Source organism: Pelecanus crispus, chromosome 11 (genome assembly GCF_030463565.1).
Source record: "Pelecanus crispus isolate bPelCri1 chromosome 11, bPelCri1.pri, whole genome shotgun sequence".
Lineage (NCBI taxonomy): Eukaryota > Metazoa > Chordata > Aves > Pelecaniformes > Pelecanidae > Pelecanus > Pelecanus crispus.
This window is the reverse complement of record NC_134653.1, coordinates 7,236,166-7,252,264: the sequence shown is the minus strand read 5'-3', so window position 1 is coordinate 7,252,264 and position 16,099 is coordinate 7,236,166. Positions and strand designations below refer to the sequence as shown.

At 45.7% G+C, this 16,099-nt stretch overlaps 2 protein-coding genes across 8 annotated transcripts in view; both read left to right on the top strand.

Moving 5' to 3' along the window:
• DNAAF5 (dynein axonemal assembly factor 5) overlaps positions 1-856 on the top strand; it is a 31,147-nt gene extending 30,291 nt beyond the window's left edge. Inside the window, exon 13 of the mRNA XM_075718282.1 lies at positions 494-856. Within this exon, the coding sequence (XP_075574397.1) occupies positions 494-633 (140 nt within the window). The 3' untranslated portion in view covers positions 634-856. The remainder of the gene's footprint in view (positions 1-493) is intronic.
• A 2,363-nt stretch (positions 857-3,219) lies between these two features.
• The window catches only part of SUN1 (Sad1 and UNC84 domain containing 1), a 35,290-nt gene continuing 22,410 nt past the window's right edge, over positions 3,220-16,099 (top strand). For 3 of the 7 annotated variants that reach the window (XM_075719118.1, XM_075719119.1, XM_075719114.1), the window contains exons 1-2: positions 3,220-3,318; positions 15,681-15,777. In XM_075719118.1, the coding sequence (XP_075575233.1) occupies positions 15,701-15,777 (77 nt within the window). In that variant the 5' untranslated portion in view covers positions 3,220-3,318; positions 15,681-15,700. Of the gene's footprint in view, positions 3,319-6,847; positions 7,095-8,481; positions 8,522-9,006; positions 9,025-15,680; positions 15,778-16,099 lie in introns of those variants that run through there. The other 4 variants (XM_075719116.1, XM_075719115.1, XM_075719117.1 and 1 more) reach the window with 4 other exon arrangements.

The window sequence follows — 16,099 nt, the reverse complement described above, 5'->3', positions numbered from 1 at the left end:
AGTCATACGTATTTTTAACAATGCTTTTTAAACCATGTTTTCAAGTGTTTTATATGAAAGTGGCACGTACAACTAAAGGCTGAACCTAACAGGCTGGAAGCTTTCATTTGGTTTTCAGTGAGTATGAGCTCACACCTTTTACCTGTATGCAGAATGTAATGTTTTATCTAGGATTCACCAGAGTGGAATATTAGTGTATCTGGTGTATCAGAAGACTCTATAGATGGTAAACAGGATGTGGAGCGTAGACGCTAACCAGTGCAGGATGTGACCATATCCTAGTTTGCTTGATGGATTATTTGGAATTTGTTAGTGTATCGGTCTGTGTTCGAGCACGTAAATGTCAAATACAGACCTCAGCAAATGAGGGAGAAATCAGGTTGTCATGACCGCACAACTTGTAGAAGAACAACTTCCAGGTTAGGTTTTGGCTAACTTGGATAGAGAAATGCAGAGCAGCTAATGATTTATAAAACATATTTTTGTTTTACAGAAGTCTTAAAAGAAGGAGGCGCTTTATATCCTGAACTGCTCATGAGAGAAATTGAAGGGGTTGTTAATAAGCATCAAACGCCAGTTTATTGTAATCAACTACTACATCACATTCAGTCAGCCAAAGAATCAGCTTTATGAATCAATGCTGAAATTCTTTTTAGTGAACTGTATGTGAAATCTGTATGATCTGGATCACTTCTGTATTTTCATTTGCTTCTGAAAGGCTGAGCAATAAATAGGTTGTTTTTTCTTTGTAAGTTTACTATTAGCTCATTTGAAAGTCAGATTGGCACAATTCTATGTTCTTTGCTGTTTGAACAGTTCTTTGTATTTGCTAGCAATAAAACAATGTTTTAATTCACTTTGCATTGGAAGTTTTTCAGATATGAGGTTTAAAGGAGGAATGTTTTTCAGGAATTTGACACTATTTATAATTAAGAGAGATAATTTATTTAACAAAGTAATAGTGTCATGTCAAAGTTATTAATGTAATTTGGTGAGGATTTCAAGGAGCATTTCAAACTCTGGATAATATTCAGACTTTGCAGAGTCAAGTCTGTGAGGATTGGTTTTATCAGGAAAAAAAACCAGCCAAACTTCTCTTGCATAATGCAGCAAAATTTTTATAATGCATGACTGAGAACAAAGCTAACCTTTTTTAAATTAAGGTTTATACCTAGGAGGAAATGTGCTGTTTTGTCATTTAGATTGACAGTATTTATATTTTTGTATTAAATATATCGCATCTGCACTGCAGTTTTTATGTTTATACCATTGTGCCTTGAAAGCAAGCAACGTTTGTTTGCATATTATTTTGAAATTAAATTCTGCAACATTAGGTTAAAGTTTATTTTTTTAAAAGACCTTTGTAGTGTATAAGTTTTAGTGTTGTCTTATATTGTCAGCTATGTAATAAAGTGAGTGAGCTCCTAGATTCTTGTCTATGTCATTGTGGGTAGGGTGCTATTTATTGCATACACAAATCATGGAAAATCAGGATCCTGGTTTGGTTTTGTTTTTTTTTTAATTATCTGTATTATAGCCAAAAAGTGCTCTTTGGCTTCTAACTGCCAAGTGCCTTGGCTTTGTATCAAGTCTAAAACCAGACTGAGTGGGGTTTGGTAATAGTCCTTATGCTGTAGGAAGTCCTCATGTTTGTTTATCCTTCTGAGCTAACTTTACCTTTTCAGACTTGTGACATAATTCTTAACCAAACCATGATCTGTTTACAGCTTCTCAAAGAAATATTTGAGAGAGACTAGATGCATGAGATTACTTTTAAACTAGGAATAAAACTTAAGTCATACAAACTGATGGCCACTTCTCCACAAAATACTGGGTTGCTTTGAAAATTCTACCAAAAAGGGACAATAATACTGATGATACAGAATAATTGACTAGTTTCTTACAGATCCAAAAGCTATTTTGCATTCCTGTAGAATAGGGTACTTATTTGAAATCATATGTACTGTCTTTGAAGTTTTCCTTTCATGAAAAGCCAAAATATAACCATTCCTGTATTAATTGGCAGCACTTTAGTTGACTAATAACTCTTAACTATGTAACTCACTGTAACTAGAGGGTCAGCTGAAATTCTTAGAAGGCACAATGCGAGTGAAATAAAAATCCCCTGAAGACGTTAAATTGAATGAAGAGGTTGTGGAGTCTCCAGCCTTGGAGATAGTCAAAACCTGACTTAACACAGTCCTGGGAAACCTGTTCTACCTGACTCTGCTTGGGCAGGGATCTGGACTGCATGTTCTCCAGAGGCCTCTTCCAGCCTCAACTATTCTGTGATCCTGTGAAATTGTTTCCTCAGTCTAATCAATGATTAAAAAGCCACTCATTAGACTGGAAACAGAATACATAACTATCCTAGCAGAGCCATTCAACACTGTTTTCAAAAATTAGTGTTTCCAAGGGCTGCAGAGCAGCACGTTCTTCCAACACAACCTAAAGTTTTGCTTCAGCAACAAGAACCCAGTGCTTAGTGTAAAGTTCCCGTGAAAGTCCACCAAATAAATCCTGCTCACACCAATACTAAGAGCTGAAGTATTCATCAAGCTTGAGATCTTCAGTAGGTTGGGAAATTTTTTTTCTGCATAAGTTGAGCATTTTGTTATTTTTCAGAACAGTTGGCTGTGGGATGCCTCCCAAAGAAAAATCTCCACAAACCAGCTTTTTTGTTCAGAGCTGGGAGAGCTTTGTGAATTGAATATTCTAACAGTCCTTCTGGAGATGTGTTAAAGAGCAAACTGATCCTAGTTTATGCGTGTGTGACAAACTAGATATCCTCCACTACGTCCTTCTATTAGAAAGTGTTCTGGACATAGGACTTCAACAATATGCCCACCCTGCTTGTAGTTTACCATACTTCAACCTATATAACCCAAATTTCTCAAATCCTTTTACAAAGAAGAAGTGTTATAGAGTCTCCTGTGGATGGTGTATGAACCAGGGTTTTAAAGTTATTTTCTTTGAGAATCAACTTTTCTCCGCTTCAACCTTTTACTGCATCAGTAGGAACACAATTGAAATGTATGATTTTTTTTTCTGTTTTGCTAGATCAGCCCTTACATGTGCTAGATTTTATTTGCGTTCATTGCATAAGGTTACTAGGATATATTCATTATGTAACTTCAAAGCAAGGACAATTTTTTGGGGCAAAATAGTTATCTCGAACTTTCAGACTGTTTAGATAAGCAGGCTTTAGCCCTGCCCTTCCTGTGACGAACCGATGTGCTTCTGCCTTCGTCCTTGTAAGCTAGAAGACCTGTTGTGGATGATCCTGGGACTCGGATTCTCAGCAAAACAAAGTTTTTGGTAAGTGCATGCATTTGTCTAACTGAATAGAGAATCTTCTAAGTATCAGTTGACTACCTTAAATAGAATCAATTAATTAGACATTGAGAGGGCACTGTCAAGCGAGGCAGCTAGGCTTTGAGAGCAAGTCTACATCAGAGAGCGTTTTTAGGAGAGACTAGAGGCGACGTATGTTCCCAGATCCATCCGCTTCTCACCCGTGTGGGTTCTCAAGGGCAACCTGCAGATTTCCTCAGAAATGCTTCAGGCAGATTGTAGGCAGCATGTCTGCAGGTGTCTGGCAGCGCACTGTGTCACCTGAGCCCGCCGTAAGGATGCACTAACGCACCTTGTCTGCTTGCGTAGGCAGTGTGCCCCCCCACGACTAACCTCCAGTTATAACCCAAAAGTTGTTAGAAACTGTCATAGCCCATCAGAACTCTCTATATAGAGAACTATAGCCATTACAGTGTAATAACTTTCCAGTTATAACTGGAAAGAACTATTATAGTATATAGTACAGTTTTACTATACAATTATACTATAGTAAAACTATACTATTATACTATGCCATAGCAAAACTGTACTATTATAGTATAACCGTAACAATTATTTATGTTATTATACTATAATTTCTTTCATTTTATTTATTTATTTTATTTACTGTATTTCAGTTGTTACAGTAGCTATAGTTCTCCACATAGAGATTAGATTGAGTTCTGATGGGGTATTGCTTTATCTCACCGGGGGAAAGTCCCTCGTCCGCAGGACACAAACATACTGGAGCATTGCCCCAGATACGAAGTAACATGCCGGCCTGTGACAATCCTCCGCTGATCTGAGAGGAGCCAAGTTTCTGTTTCGTTTGCAGAGGCTGCGTTAGGGTCACTGCCCGGGAAGGTGAGCAGCTGCTGGCTGGGCGAGCGGATCGGAGCTGGGCCTCTTGGATGCGCAATGGACTGCTCTGTGCCTCAGCCCTTCAAGTGGAGCTCTAAGCGTGTTTTAAAAGGAGAGAAAGAAAAATAAAGCAAAAAAAAATCTTTGTTATTAAGCAGCTGAAGGATCCACAAAAATTAGTTAACAGGCTTGTGTCCATTTACTGAGATCAATCCCCTGGGGAAGCTCACGAATAGCAGTGACTGCGATGCAGCAGCAGATGAGAGCTGTGAGGCGAACGGCTGCTCTGCCGGCCTGCCTTGCACATGATCGGCTCTTCTTGTTAATGTCTGAAATCCCCTGTAACCCAGGACGGTGGCAGGATCTAGCAGCAAAATCGAAGTGCTTTGCAGCCCCCTTCTAACTGACAACCTAAGTGCACTGTATGGAGCGCCCGTGGCCTTTGGCTGGCAGCAATGATGGTGTAGAGAAAGGGCCCTCATGAGTTTAACCACAAAGTGTGATGCAAATGGCAATAAACATTTTCTTTAATGAGCAAGAAATCAGCCACCACAGAATCCTAGAGACTTCGGGCTATTTTCATGCTAATACATATATATGATCATCTCCCCAGCCCTGGACATAAAGCTCACCACACTTCCTCACGCTAAGGAGCAAATCCACAGAATCCCCTTTGCCCAGCACATCCACGGCACCCCGACCCCCGCATCCCTCCCCGGGCTGCTGCTGAGCTCCCTGTGACTCCCTGCCACGCTTCCCCATCCCCACCACCTTCAGACTTCGAAGCGCTGCCCCGGTGCCCTCGCTGCCCCATCGCCCAGCCCTGTCCTGTGCTCAGCAATCCCCCCGTGGCACCCCAGCCTGCGGGGTGCTCCCAGGCACCCCTGTATTGGTGATGCACATACGCACGGGGTGCTGGCCCTCCGTAACCCTGGGGAGCGCAACCTTTCACCCTTGCCAACCCGCAGGGCAGCACGCCGTGCCCGGTACCCAGTATCACCAGTCCGAAACACCTCGCTTGTGCTGGTTTCTGTCACGTTCAGTCCATACCTTCAGTCGCCGTGGTGACCTGTACCTTTGTGGTTGATAGCGTGGAGCAGAACAGGTGTGCTAGGTGTGAGTGCAGGAGTGCTCTGTGAACGGGAGTGGGAATCATGGTGGGAAGGGAAGGAAGCAAAAATGTGGGAATCATGGTGGGAAGGGAAGGAAAGAAGAGGTAGGACTAGAGAAATGTGGACCTCGGATTGGTTTGGCCTTGTATTGCAGTTTCTCTGTACCTGGTGTCAGTTAACAAAGCTTTTTTTCCTAAATTCTTAACTCCCCTCTAGAGTGTTAAAACTGAAACAGTTTTAATATGATCCATTTTTATTCTTATTGACCGTTTTTCTACAGACTTCAGTCTAGCCAATAAAACTAAGCGAGCCCACTTTACGTTCAGAGCTCATTGTTGGACGCCGAAAAACTTTGAAAGGATTTTTGTTTGCCTCAGAGCAGTTTCTTCTGAAGCGTGGAAAAATTAACTCCCTATATGTAGGAGTTCTTTTAACAAAACTGGAACATCCGACCAAGTTTCCCATAAATCCTAGAAGCCAGAGGCTCTATTGCTGCTCACAGCCGAGGAGCAGAGGGAAAGCTGGGTCTAAGCCATCCTCCTCCAGCCTCTTGGCCTGGTCCTGATGGAAAAACAACTGCTCGGGACAAGTCAGAGCAGCCCGGGGAGCTGGAGCAACTCCCGGGAGCGCGACGTGCCTCGTCCTGCCGGCGCGGAGCGCGGCCTGCCCTGCTCCAGGGCAGCGGGGGGAAACATCCCCGAGGGGGCCTGGCCTTGTGCCTTAGCTTAAACCAAAGAGTTTCAGGGAGATTCAAACCAAGAAGTGATCTTGCCCTGACTGTCTTAAGCCCTTAAACATTACCTGCTCTGAAGACAGGCAAACAGGTGCGGAGTAAGCACAGGAAGAGAAGGGGTGGTCAGAGAAGCGAGGTGATTTCTGCAAAGCATTCTGCCATGTGCCCGGAGGAGGCGGCTGGCGAGGGGCTGTGCGTCCGTCTGAATTGCGTGCTGGCTTCCAAGGGTTACTGGGATCAGCTCAGCTTTGGCCGCGGCATCTTAAAACTTTCGCATAACTAGAGCAAAGCTCTTCTAAAATAAACAGTAATTGCCTAAAATCAGTGCTGCATCGGCATCAGCTAACGTCTTAAAGTGAATGTCTTCATTTTGCATCCTTTTCTCTATCTTAAGGATTAGCTGCTTTTACCCGTTTTGTATCCAAACAAGTACACAGAGTCTGTTTGTTTATTTGATAATTGCATATTTATTACCCAGTCTTTCCCAGCAAGCTGAGTCATTTCTCTTGCACACACAAGTAAATAACATTTTTTGTCCTGACTACGCTTTCTCAAGTCACACATTCCCTATTCTTTTTTGCTGCCGTTCGAACTGTCCTTGCCCGCAGCACGCAGCGTCGCGATGCCCGCAAGAAAACTGTAGGCTTGAGGAGACCAAAGTTTTAAAAAAACATGACTCGGACACAGATTTCAAATTGAATGTGTTTGCCTATGTTTCCCCAAATATTTGAACAACGGGGCTTGTTTCACGCCAGGACTTCCCTGCTGAAAGCAGGCCTGTGACATTTCTTTTTCGGTGGTTGTCCAGCGGTTACCGTGGCGCGGTGTTGGCAGCGGCGGAGCTCGCTTGAGCAGAGCGCGGCATCCAAAGCCCTCGAGTCCCCCTGAGTGGCTGGGAGCGTCGTGCAAGAAGTCTTAGCAGAGAACAGCCAAGTGAAGGGAAAGAAAATCCAGAAAAGACCGAGTGGGAAGGAAACAGCGAGGGGAGACGCAGAAATACTGGGAAAGAAAGTCATTGAGGATGCAAGCAGCAGGGGCAGAAGTGAAAATTAGAGGTATCTCTCCCCATCTCTTTAGCATTTCTCACTCCGGAGACATCCACGGCTCCCAGGAGGGGGAGGCCGAGGCGGGGGCAGCTCGGCCGCGGCCGCCAGCAGGCCGGTGCCGCCGGAGGGAAGAGCCCGGGCAGGGCAGGGCAGCGCGGGGGAGCCGGGGCGCTGCCGCCATGGAGGGGTGCCTGCGGAAACGGAGCCCCGCTGTAGGGGCTGTGCGAGGGGCGGCGTGAGCGGGCTCTGCGAGGGGCTGAGGGGCTGTGCGAGGGGCTGTGCGAGGGGCGGTGTGAGCGGGCTCTGCGAGGGGCTGAGGGGCTGTGCGAGGGGCGGTGTGTGGGGCGGTGTGAGGGGGCCGTGCGAGGGGCGGAGGAGCTGTGCGAGGGGCGGCGAGAGAGGGCTGTGTGAGGGGCGGGGTGTGAAGGGCTGTACGAGGAACGGTGTGGGGGGCTGTGTGGTTGTGGGACTGAGTGAGGGGCTGTGCGAGGGGCGGGGTGTGGCGCTGAGTGAAGGGCGGTGTGTGGAGGGGCTGTGCGAGGGCCGGTGTGCGAGCGGCTGTGTGTGGGGCGGTGTGTGGGGCTGCACGAGGGACGGTGTGAGGGGCTGTGTGTGGGGCTGTGTGAGGGGCGGTGTGTGAGGGGCTGCACGAGGGACGGTGTGAGGGGCTGTGTGTGAAGGGGCTGTGCGAGGGGCGGTGTGTGAGGGGCTGTGTGTGAAGGGGCTCTGTGAGGGTCTCTGTGAGGGGCCCTGTGAAGGGCTCTGTGAGGGGCCGTGAGGGGCTCTGTGAGGGGCCGTGAGGGGCTGGATGTGAAGGGTCTGTGAGGGGCTGTGTGTGGAGGGGCTCTGTGAGAGGCTGGATGTGAAGGAGCTGTGTGTGAAGGGGCTGTGCGAGGGGCGGTGTGTGAGGGGCTGTGTGTGAAGGGGCTCTGTGAGGGTCTCTGTGAGGGGCCGTGAGGGGCTCTGTGAGGGTCTCTGTGAGGGGCCGTGAGGGGCTGGATGTGGAGGGGCTCTGTGAGAGGCTCTGTGAGGGGCTGTGTGTGAAGGGTCTCTGTGAGGGGCTGGATGTGAAGGGGCTGTGTGTGAACGGGCTGTGCGAGGGGCTGTGTGTGAAGGGGCTGTGTGAGGGTCTCTGTGAGGGGCCCTGTGAAGGGCTCTGTGAGGGGCTGGATGTGAAGGGTCTGTGAGGGGCTGTGTGTGGAGGGGCTGGATGTGAAGGGGCTGTGTGTGAAGGGGCTGTGTGAGGGGCTCTGTGAGGGGCGGTTACCGGTGGGCGGGGCGTGCCGCAGAGGAGGGCGCTGGCGGCACGCGCCGCGCGGGCGGGGCGGGGCGGGGCTCCCGGCGGCCTCGGCAAAGCGGGCGGGGCGAGGCCAATCTCAGCCGCCGCCGCCGCCGCCACCGGCCGCGCTGCCCGTCCCTCGCTCCGCCGGCGCCAGGTAACCGCCGCACCGGCAGCCCCGGCCTCGCACGCGTGTGGCTCCCCCTCTCCGCCGGCTCCTGTGACGGGGGGGCTCTCCCTCCCGCGGGGGCGGGCGGGGGTCTCCCCGTTCCCTCAGGGGTCAGGCCGCGTTTCCCCCGCCTTTCCTCAGAGCGGGGGGGGGGCTGGCAAACCGCTCGGCGCCGGCCCGTTCCGGCCATTGCCGCGCTGCCAGCCGCCCCCGTTGGCTCGTCACCCGCTGAGTGGCGGCAGCTGCCGCCCGCTCCCGCCTGGGCCCGCCCGCCGCCGCTTCCCGCCGCCAGGGCCGGTCCGGGGTAAGGCGGGCTCCGGCGGCCAGGCCCGCGTTAGGCAGCCGCCCGAGCGGGGGCCCTTGGGGCGGTGTGTCTCGGCCTGCGCCCTTCTCTCGGCCCGGGGGAGATCGGCTTCTTCCTCAGCTCGGACAGTAGTCCAAGGAGGGCGGCGGGGCGTGAGGACGTCGCGTTGGAGAGCGGGCTGGAGCTGGTGGGTCAAATGCTGGCCCCTCTTTAGGGCCCGGGGTTACTGGGTCGGTGCTGTTACGCTGGAAGGAGACAGATCTCTGCTGTAGCTCTCTGCCTGCTTGGGTGCCCCTTGGCCTGGCACTTGGAGTATTTTCTTGTCAGAAGGAACTGTAAACTGCAGCTTTCCACCCTGATTTAGAAAGAATTGATAAGTGCGCTGTAGTGCCTGCGCTCGCTGCAGTTGCTGAGCTTTGGTGCAAAGGTAACGTGCTGTAATCGATGTTGTGGTCTGGTGCTAGGTAGTGCCAAACCTGCCTCTGCTGTCCCCCCAGTTGTCACCTCAGGGCAGCTGGTGTCGGTAAGCTGCTTCTGTGGGGAAAGCGGTGTTAAACAGGTGGAGTTTTACTGTGAAAGGGTTTGGCATCATTCACTGAGTGATTGCTCGTATTTTTACTGCAAAATACGATATTTCAGTGTTGTGGTCGTTCTGAGATGACAGAGCTGGGTTCCTGATGTTGGTGATCACTCTTCAGTAACCACAGGGGTGGAAGTGTCCAAAAGGCAAAACTGTTCAGAAGCAGCGCCTGGTTTCTGGCAGTTTCAAGAAGTTTTATGTCTGCTGGAAAGAAAAAGTACTTAGTTTGCCTTATTTTATGTTTGTTTGTTTAAGAAAAGGCATTGTTTATAATATGTTACAGGAAAGGAGAATCTTAGCTAGCAAATTCCAGGTTCCCTGTTTCTGCAGTACTTGCAATCCCCCTATCCCACCGCCTGGTTTTCAGTTTTACATTGCACAGAAAGGAAATGAAATCTTTGCCCGTTTTTTTTTTTTTTTACAAAATTTCTATCGTAGTGCTTTGCAACTGACTATTACAGGCTGATGCTTCTGTTGAATTTCCAAGTTAATGTCTGATTTCCCCTCCCACCTACGGGGGTCTATTACTATTTGCCGATTTTCATAATAATGTTACTGAGGTGAGTTGCAGGCTTTTTCGTTGTAAGTGGTCTGTATGGAGGGCTTTCTTGACGAGCTTAGTAGGCTTTTTACATGGATATATCGGCAAATGTGGCATATATTTATATCCTTAAATCTGTGCCACTTGGCTGACTGGTGACTTGGTGAGGAGTTGCGGACGTTTCAGGCGTTCGGGTGTAGGAGCTGGTTACAGAGAGTAAGATGTTGGGTTGGTTTTAATTTTGTTAGGCGATTGATACTGAGGTTGTTTCACCGGGCAAGTGAAGCGCTTTAGGAAGGCGAGACGTGAGGTGAAGTAGGCCTTTTGCTACCCGCCGGTGAGCCGACAGCGGGGACACCCTCGCCCACCGCTGGCCGCAGCGGGCCGCGCTCGCCCGGGAGCGGACGGGTTAAAAGCTGGGGGCTGGCCGCGGCCCGTGAATTCAAACTCTGGCTCTGAGTGGCGCGGGGAGCTGCGGGGGGCTGGGCCGGGTCCTGCGGGCTTTGTTGGGGCCGGGCAGCCATTTTGGGATCCCGCGGTGTGGCATGGAACAGCATGTCCCGTCCGCCGGCGAGCGCGCCCTGAGCCCGGGCCGCCGCCGCGGGCCCCCGGCCCCCGCTGCCCCGGCCGCGCCTTCCCCTGCGGCTCCGCCGGGCCCGGGGCCCGCCTGGGCTCCGGCGCTGCCGGCTTCTGTGGCAGCTGGTAGAGGCTGACGGGGGAGGCCTCGAGCAAAGCGCCGAATCTCTTTAAATGCAGAGGCCTGGTGAGGCTTGGGCACTGAAGTCTTTGTGTGTAGTTAATGGTGAGATATCTGGAGGTTCCTGGCTTATAAAATGACTCGGTGTTGCCGTGCAGTGTTTCGGGTGCTGTGTGTGTAAAGGATAAACAGGCGTGTTTGTTGTTGCACCGCAGCTGAATGTATAGCTGGTTTCTGTCAACCTCCCTTGTTAAAAAAAAAAAAAACCCAAAAAAAACCCAACAACATTTCAATGGGCGCTTAATGTGAATATGCAATACTACTACTTTGGGAAGAACCTCTTTTTTTTTTTTTTTCACTGGTAGTGTTACAGTTTGACAGCTGTGTTTGGGGATCTTTTGTCATAATACTCAATGGTAACATAGTTTAAAATGTGAACTATATTCCTTGGGATTTTTGCTGTTCATTTGCTTTTGTGTTTTTGTTTTAAAGGAATATTAATGTTTTAAGAATGTGTGTGTTAATAAAATGTTGATTTAGCCTGGAGCTCTTTGCTCTTCAGCCTGTTTAAACTAGCAGTTAATTGGGTATGTGGAAACATTCTTTGTGGAGTGTATTTGCTTGGGAATTTGCATTTTTTTACCAAAACCAGTAAATTTTATTGGTTATTCTGAATAATAGTAGAAAACAAAAATTGAAATTACAAGTAAAAAAGGCTTGCTCTCAGGAACCGATAGGGTTGCATACTCCACTTTCATTGTTATTAATAACTTGCCCAAAAGTCTGTTTGGCTTTCGTGGCATTAGTATGTTAAATCATAATGACTTAAACTTAGTTGCTTTACGAGGTAAGGATAGAATAGGTTCTACTTGAATTAGTACTACCAACATCTCTCTAAGACTTTAAATGTATAATTTTTCAGCCCTTGTAAAAAAGAAGACATGCTTTCTTGCAAATTTTCTCATTCTGTAATGGACTTCCTGGTGAATATTTCTACTCTGCCAGGGTCCCGTTTGTGAAGTGCCAATTCACCACTTCCTTTGTCACAAAGGGTGCTTGGGAGGAAATGCCTCGATAGGATGTTGGTGGAAGTCTATTTATGTACCCAAAAAGACACAAGTGGGGGTTCGTCCTTGTCCTTGCCACATGGCTTGTAGTGTATATACAATGTCTGTTTGGTGCTGCTTCCCATCCTGCGATGCTTCTGTGCTTAAAGGCCACTATCAGAGCATCTCACCACCTTCCACGAAAGCCAGGAAGCTTGCTGCAGCGGTGCTAGGGTTTCGTTGAGGCTGGCTGCTCTGAAGGTGATTTTCAGATAAACAGGCTTATGAGGTAGTTGTGCAGTCTCGCATCACTCAGATGCTTCATAGTCCACATCCTCTGGAGACAGCCAAGGGCCTCTGTGCAAAGGTAAATTCTGCTGCACTGATTACAGGAGTCCCTGTGCTTCTTTGCATTCTGGCCAGGTCAGAATCTGTGTCTTCTCCTGCCCTTCTACTCTGCTGATTTACTGTAATGGTGATTCAGTTGAATTGCAAAGGAGAGATGGTACTTGACGATTGTTGCTTTCTGCTTCCCCAAAAAAGCAAGTAATCCTGCTGTCTCCTCTGCAGCAATGTGGAAGCTAATTTGTAAGTTGAGGCGCATTCTAGAGTCCACTTGCATTCTAGCTGAAATGTGTGCTTCTCTTTAACTGCCTTTAGGTTGTCTTACAAATGTAGTCTTACTACTTGGGTTTTTTTATGCAATTACATGCTGAGGTCTTCCACTATACATCCCTTAGTACTTAGAAATAGATGTTCATGGGTTTCTGAGGAAGGAAAAAAAGGCTACTTAAAGTTTGGGCCCAGTAATGCTTGTAGCAAAGCTAATGCCAAAAGCCTACCTGAATCTGAGTCCAGACAGGTCTGTGGTACCTAAATTGGGCACCCGAAAGTGTTTAAACTGGAACCAAGTACCATGTCTACCTCTCTGTGCTCTGCCAAGCTTTGTGGTTTTAAATTTCCAAAATATTTTTTTAGTATGTCTCTTTCTGTTCCAGTTGTATATCAAAGTTTTACAAATGAGAAGAAATAATATATGAAAGGTGGAGTGCTATTAAACATGAGTGAACAAATTTGAGGGGGTTATTGTCTTCCACCTACCCCTGGTCTGGTCTGTAGTTTAATGTTCTGCTGTGATAAATAGTAGAATATTTCTAAATAAATTGGGTTGATCATTTGTTGGTTTTATTTTGAAGAAATGGATAACTAAAATTAAGCTATTGAACTGGTAGCCAGGTTAAAAAAAATCCAGTTTTATAGTAAATCTTAGATGCTTGTTTTTGAAAATTGTGGTAGTTATATCTGAAGATTATTTTCAAGTTCTGCTTATGTCCTTTAAGGTTGTTTTGTTGCTTTGAAAAATTGAGCAAAGGTTTCTTCCTGTTGAGTCTGAATTAATTTTAGAGCATCAGACAAACGGTGAATCAAACCAAGCCCATAAATCTTCTAAGAGTGATTTCTATGTGGTGTTTAAATGGCAAACCTGTTACCTTTACCAGATATCTTGGTGGTGTGAAAACCAGCTATTACTAGACCTATGCATAAATATCTCCAGTGCTTTTCAGTTAGCAATGCCATTATCAAGTACATATTTTATCTAATACGAACTTAATGATATATTTCACCCTTAGCAAATAAGGAACATGATGTAAATTCTAGCATTTTATTTCTTTACAAATGAAGGAAATGGAGAACTGGTGGGAAAGGGGAAAAGAACAGGGAAGAAGCTGAGCTGCTATGTTACTTTTTCAAAGTCTGCCTTTGCCCTGCCCGTATGGGTAGCAGAGGCAGAGGGAGGAGTTGGGTAGCTACTGAAAGCTCACTGGTGTAGTCTAGCTTTCCATGTGGGAAAATATTGCTGGGTGTCAAAAGCATTATATCAGCTATTGAGTTGCCAGTTAAAAAGTAGGTTTATTGATGAAATGATGTGTGCTAAGTAGTCAAGATCAGCTCCAGTGGAAACTAAACAGAAGTGTCCCTGGCTTGTGGCTTCAAAAATCTTTATTTGATGGACCAATTTAAACAGATCAACCTTAATTATGGTTTTGAATTTCAGTCTTGAAATTCTTTGACTTTCTCATGTCTGAGAAATCTGTTTTGTTACTGTTTAAAACAAGTGCTACCTGATGTTATCAACATCCCTCATCTTGAAATTCACTGTATTTCCACTTTCATTACTGAGGAATCATTACTCTCTGGTCCCCATTTCCTATGTCCTAAAATGATCTCTTATTTGTTGTTAAAGTATGGCAGCAGTTGTTTTGTATTCTAGCGGTGTTTGCTGCTTATTCTAGCAAGAGAATTAGACTGCTTTGCTAATACTGCTGCACTACTGATTTAAGCTTCCTCTAAACAAACAACAGATTTTATATACAAGCCAGTGGAAGCATTATGGCTCTGAGACAAGTGAAGTAAGTTTAGAGAAAGATCACTGAATGGAAATGCTTGTTCTACACATCAGTTTTCTAATACTATAAATGGCAGAAGTAAGAGATCTTATTTTTCATTAACCCTATAAATGCATGGGAGGTGCTTGCTTTCAGAAAGCTGCAATGTTTAGGCCCCTAAGTTTTGATTTTTAAAAACAGGAAGTAGACTCTGTCTTCAGTAGTAATGGAAATACCCTCCTGCCTTATTGATATCAGGATTTGGAGGCTACAGGTGGACTAAGCATTTTAGTGTTGCGTGTAGAGATTTCCTTTTGAACTGCTATTACCTGTGACTCTGTGCAGTTTTGTCTATTTCTCATATATGTGTAGCTATACAAATGAAAACTCTTATTTCGGCATAGCAAAGTGCATCTCCAAAATGAGATACTCATTGTTTTGATTATAAGACTTAAAGTGTAGTTAGGGATATTTACATCTTAGTTTAGGCATGTCAACACAGTTGTGTGGAACATCTTTTACTGCTGCTGAAACAAGAGCTGTAGATAATCTGAAAATAGCCAGGATTCTGCTTTGCTAACCGTGCAAATCCAGGATAGCCAAATCCCTATTTGTTAACCACCAATAACCTACTATCAAAGAATCTTTTCTAGAAAAGCAAAACTTTTCTTGTGGCTGATAAAACTGAGAAGGGCTCAAGGCTTTTTGCAAATATTTTGAACTTAAAAGTTAAATTGTACATAACACCATAAGCAGTCACCTGTGCAGCTCTGCAAGTTTCTTGATATGACAGCATCAGTTTTTACTTTCTTCCTAAAGCTGTAATACCTTTCAAAGACCCTATGGAAAATTTTACAAGTATGGGTTGGGTTTAGTTTTTTGTTGGTGGGGTGGTTGGTTTTTTTTTTTGGAAGTGGATGGCACTCTTGGAAAATGTACCTAATTCTAGCCATATGAGTAATTCTGTAGTTGGCTCTTCTGCTAGGGTGTGTACTCAGTGTTTTTATGACAAGAATAAATTAACTGATACCAAATATTACAATTTGATGTGAAATGAAGGAAACTCCTTTGCTGCTTAGTGGATGGTGTTCAAAGGTTGTAGAGTAAGATGATTTGACTATATGTAAAAACTTTGGTGCACAGAACAGCCTGTGCTTTGCTCAGTGGGCTTTCAAAGTAAAACCCATTGTGAAGAGATCGCTGAAAGTATGGCTCCATATTTTTTTTTAAAATCTTTGTTTAGCTTTTGGGGGTGATAGTGTAACTTAGTTCCTGTGGAAGTGTTGTAGTGTAGTTGTGATAAGACCTTGGCTCATATTACAGTAATGTTCCAGAGAACTTGGAAATTGCTGAAAACAGAATATCATAAAAAAAAAAAGTTGCATTCAGAAATACACTGAGCTTCATGCAGTAACGATAAGGTATATCTAGCACTAGCAGCAATACTGCTGATATACTGAGAGCTCCATATTTCTGGTAACAGTAGCTTTTTTTATTTCAATACTTCGTAACACAGGCTGAACAGTGCAAGGGCTCTTACATTGACTTTATATAATTAAGTCATTGCATTACTTTATTTTCACCTTTTACAGTATGATTTGAAACAGTCAACATGGACTTTTCACGTCTACACATGTACACTCCTCCCCAATGTCTGCCAGAGAACACTGGCTATACATATGCACTCAGGTGAGAACTCTTTTCTTCTTGTAGAGAAACTGTATGTTCTCTGAATGTTGTTAATGCTGGAGAATTTAGTGTTCATGGTAAGTAGCTGACTTCTTTGAAGAAGCATGCTTTATCTAGTCTGTTTTGAAAACAACTGCTGTGTCCTAAATGGAGGAAAGAATACATGTTGAACTAACAGGACAATGACTAAGATGATGACTCAGTGTTTATTAGCTGCTACCAATAAACTAGTCTCTGCCTAGTTACAATTGCTGTTTTATTTCTATAAATATGTCATCAGAATTCTTAGATGTTTTCTGTTATGTTTTGTACTTCTGTATGT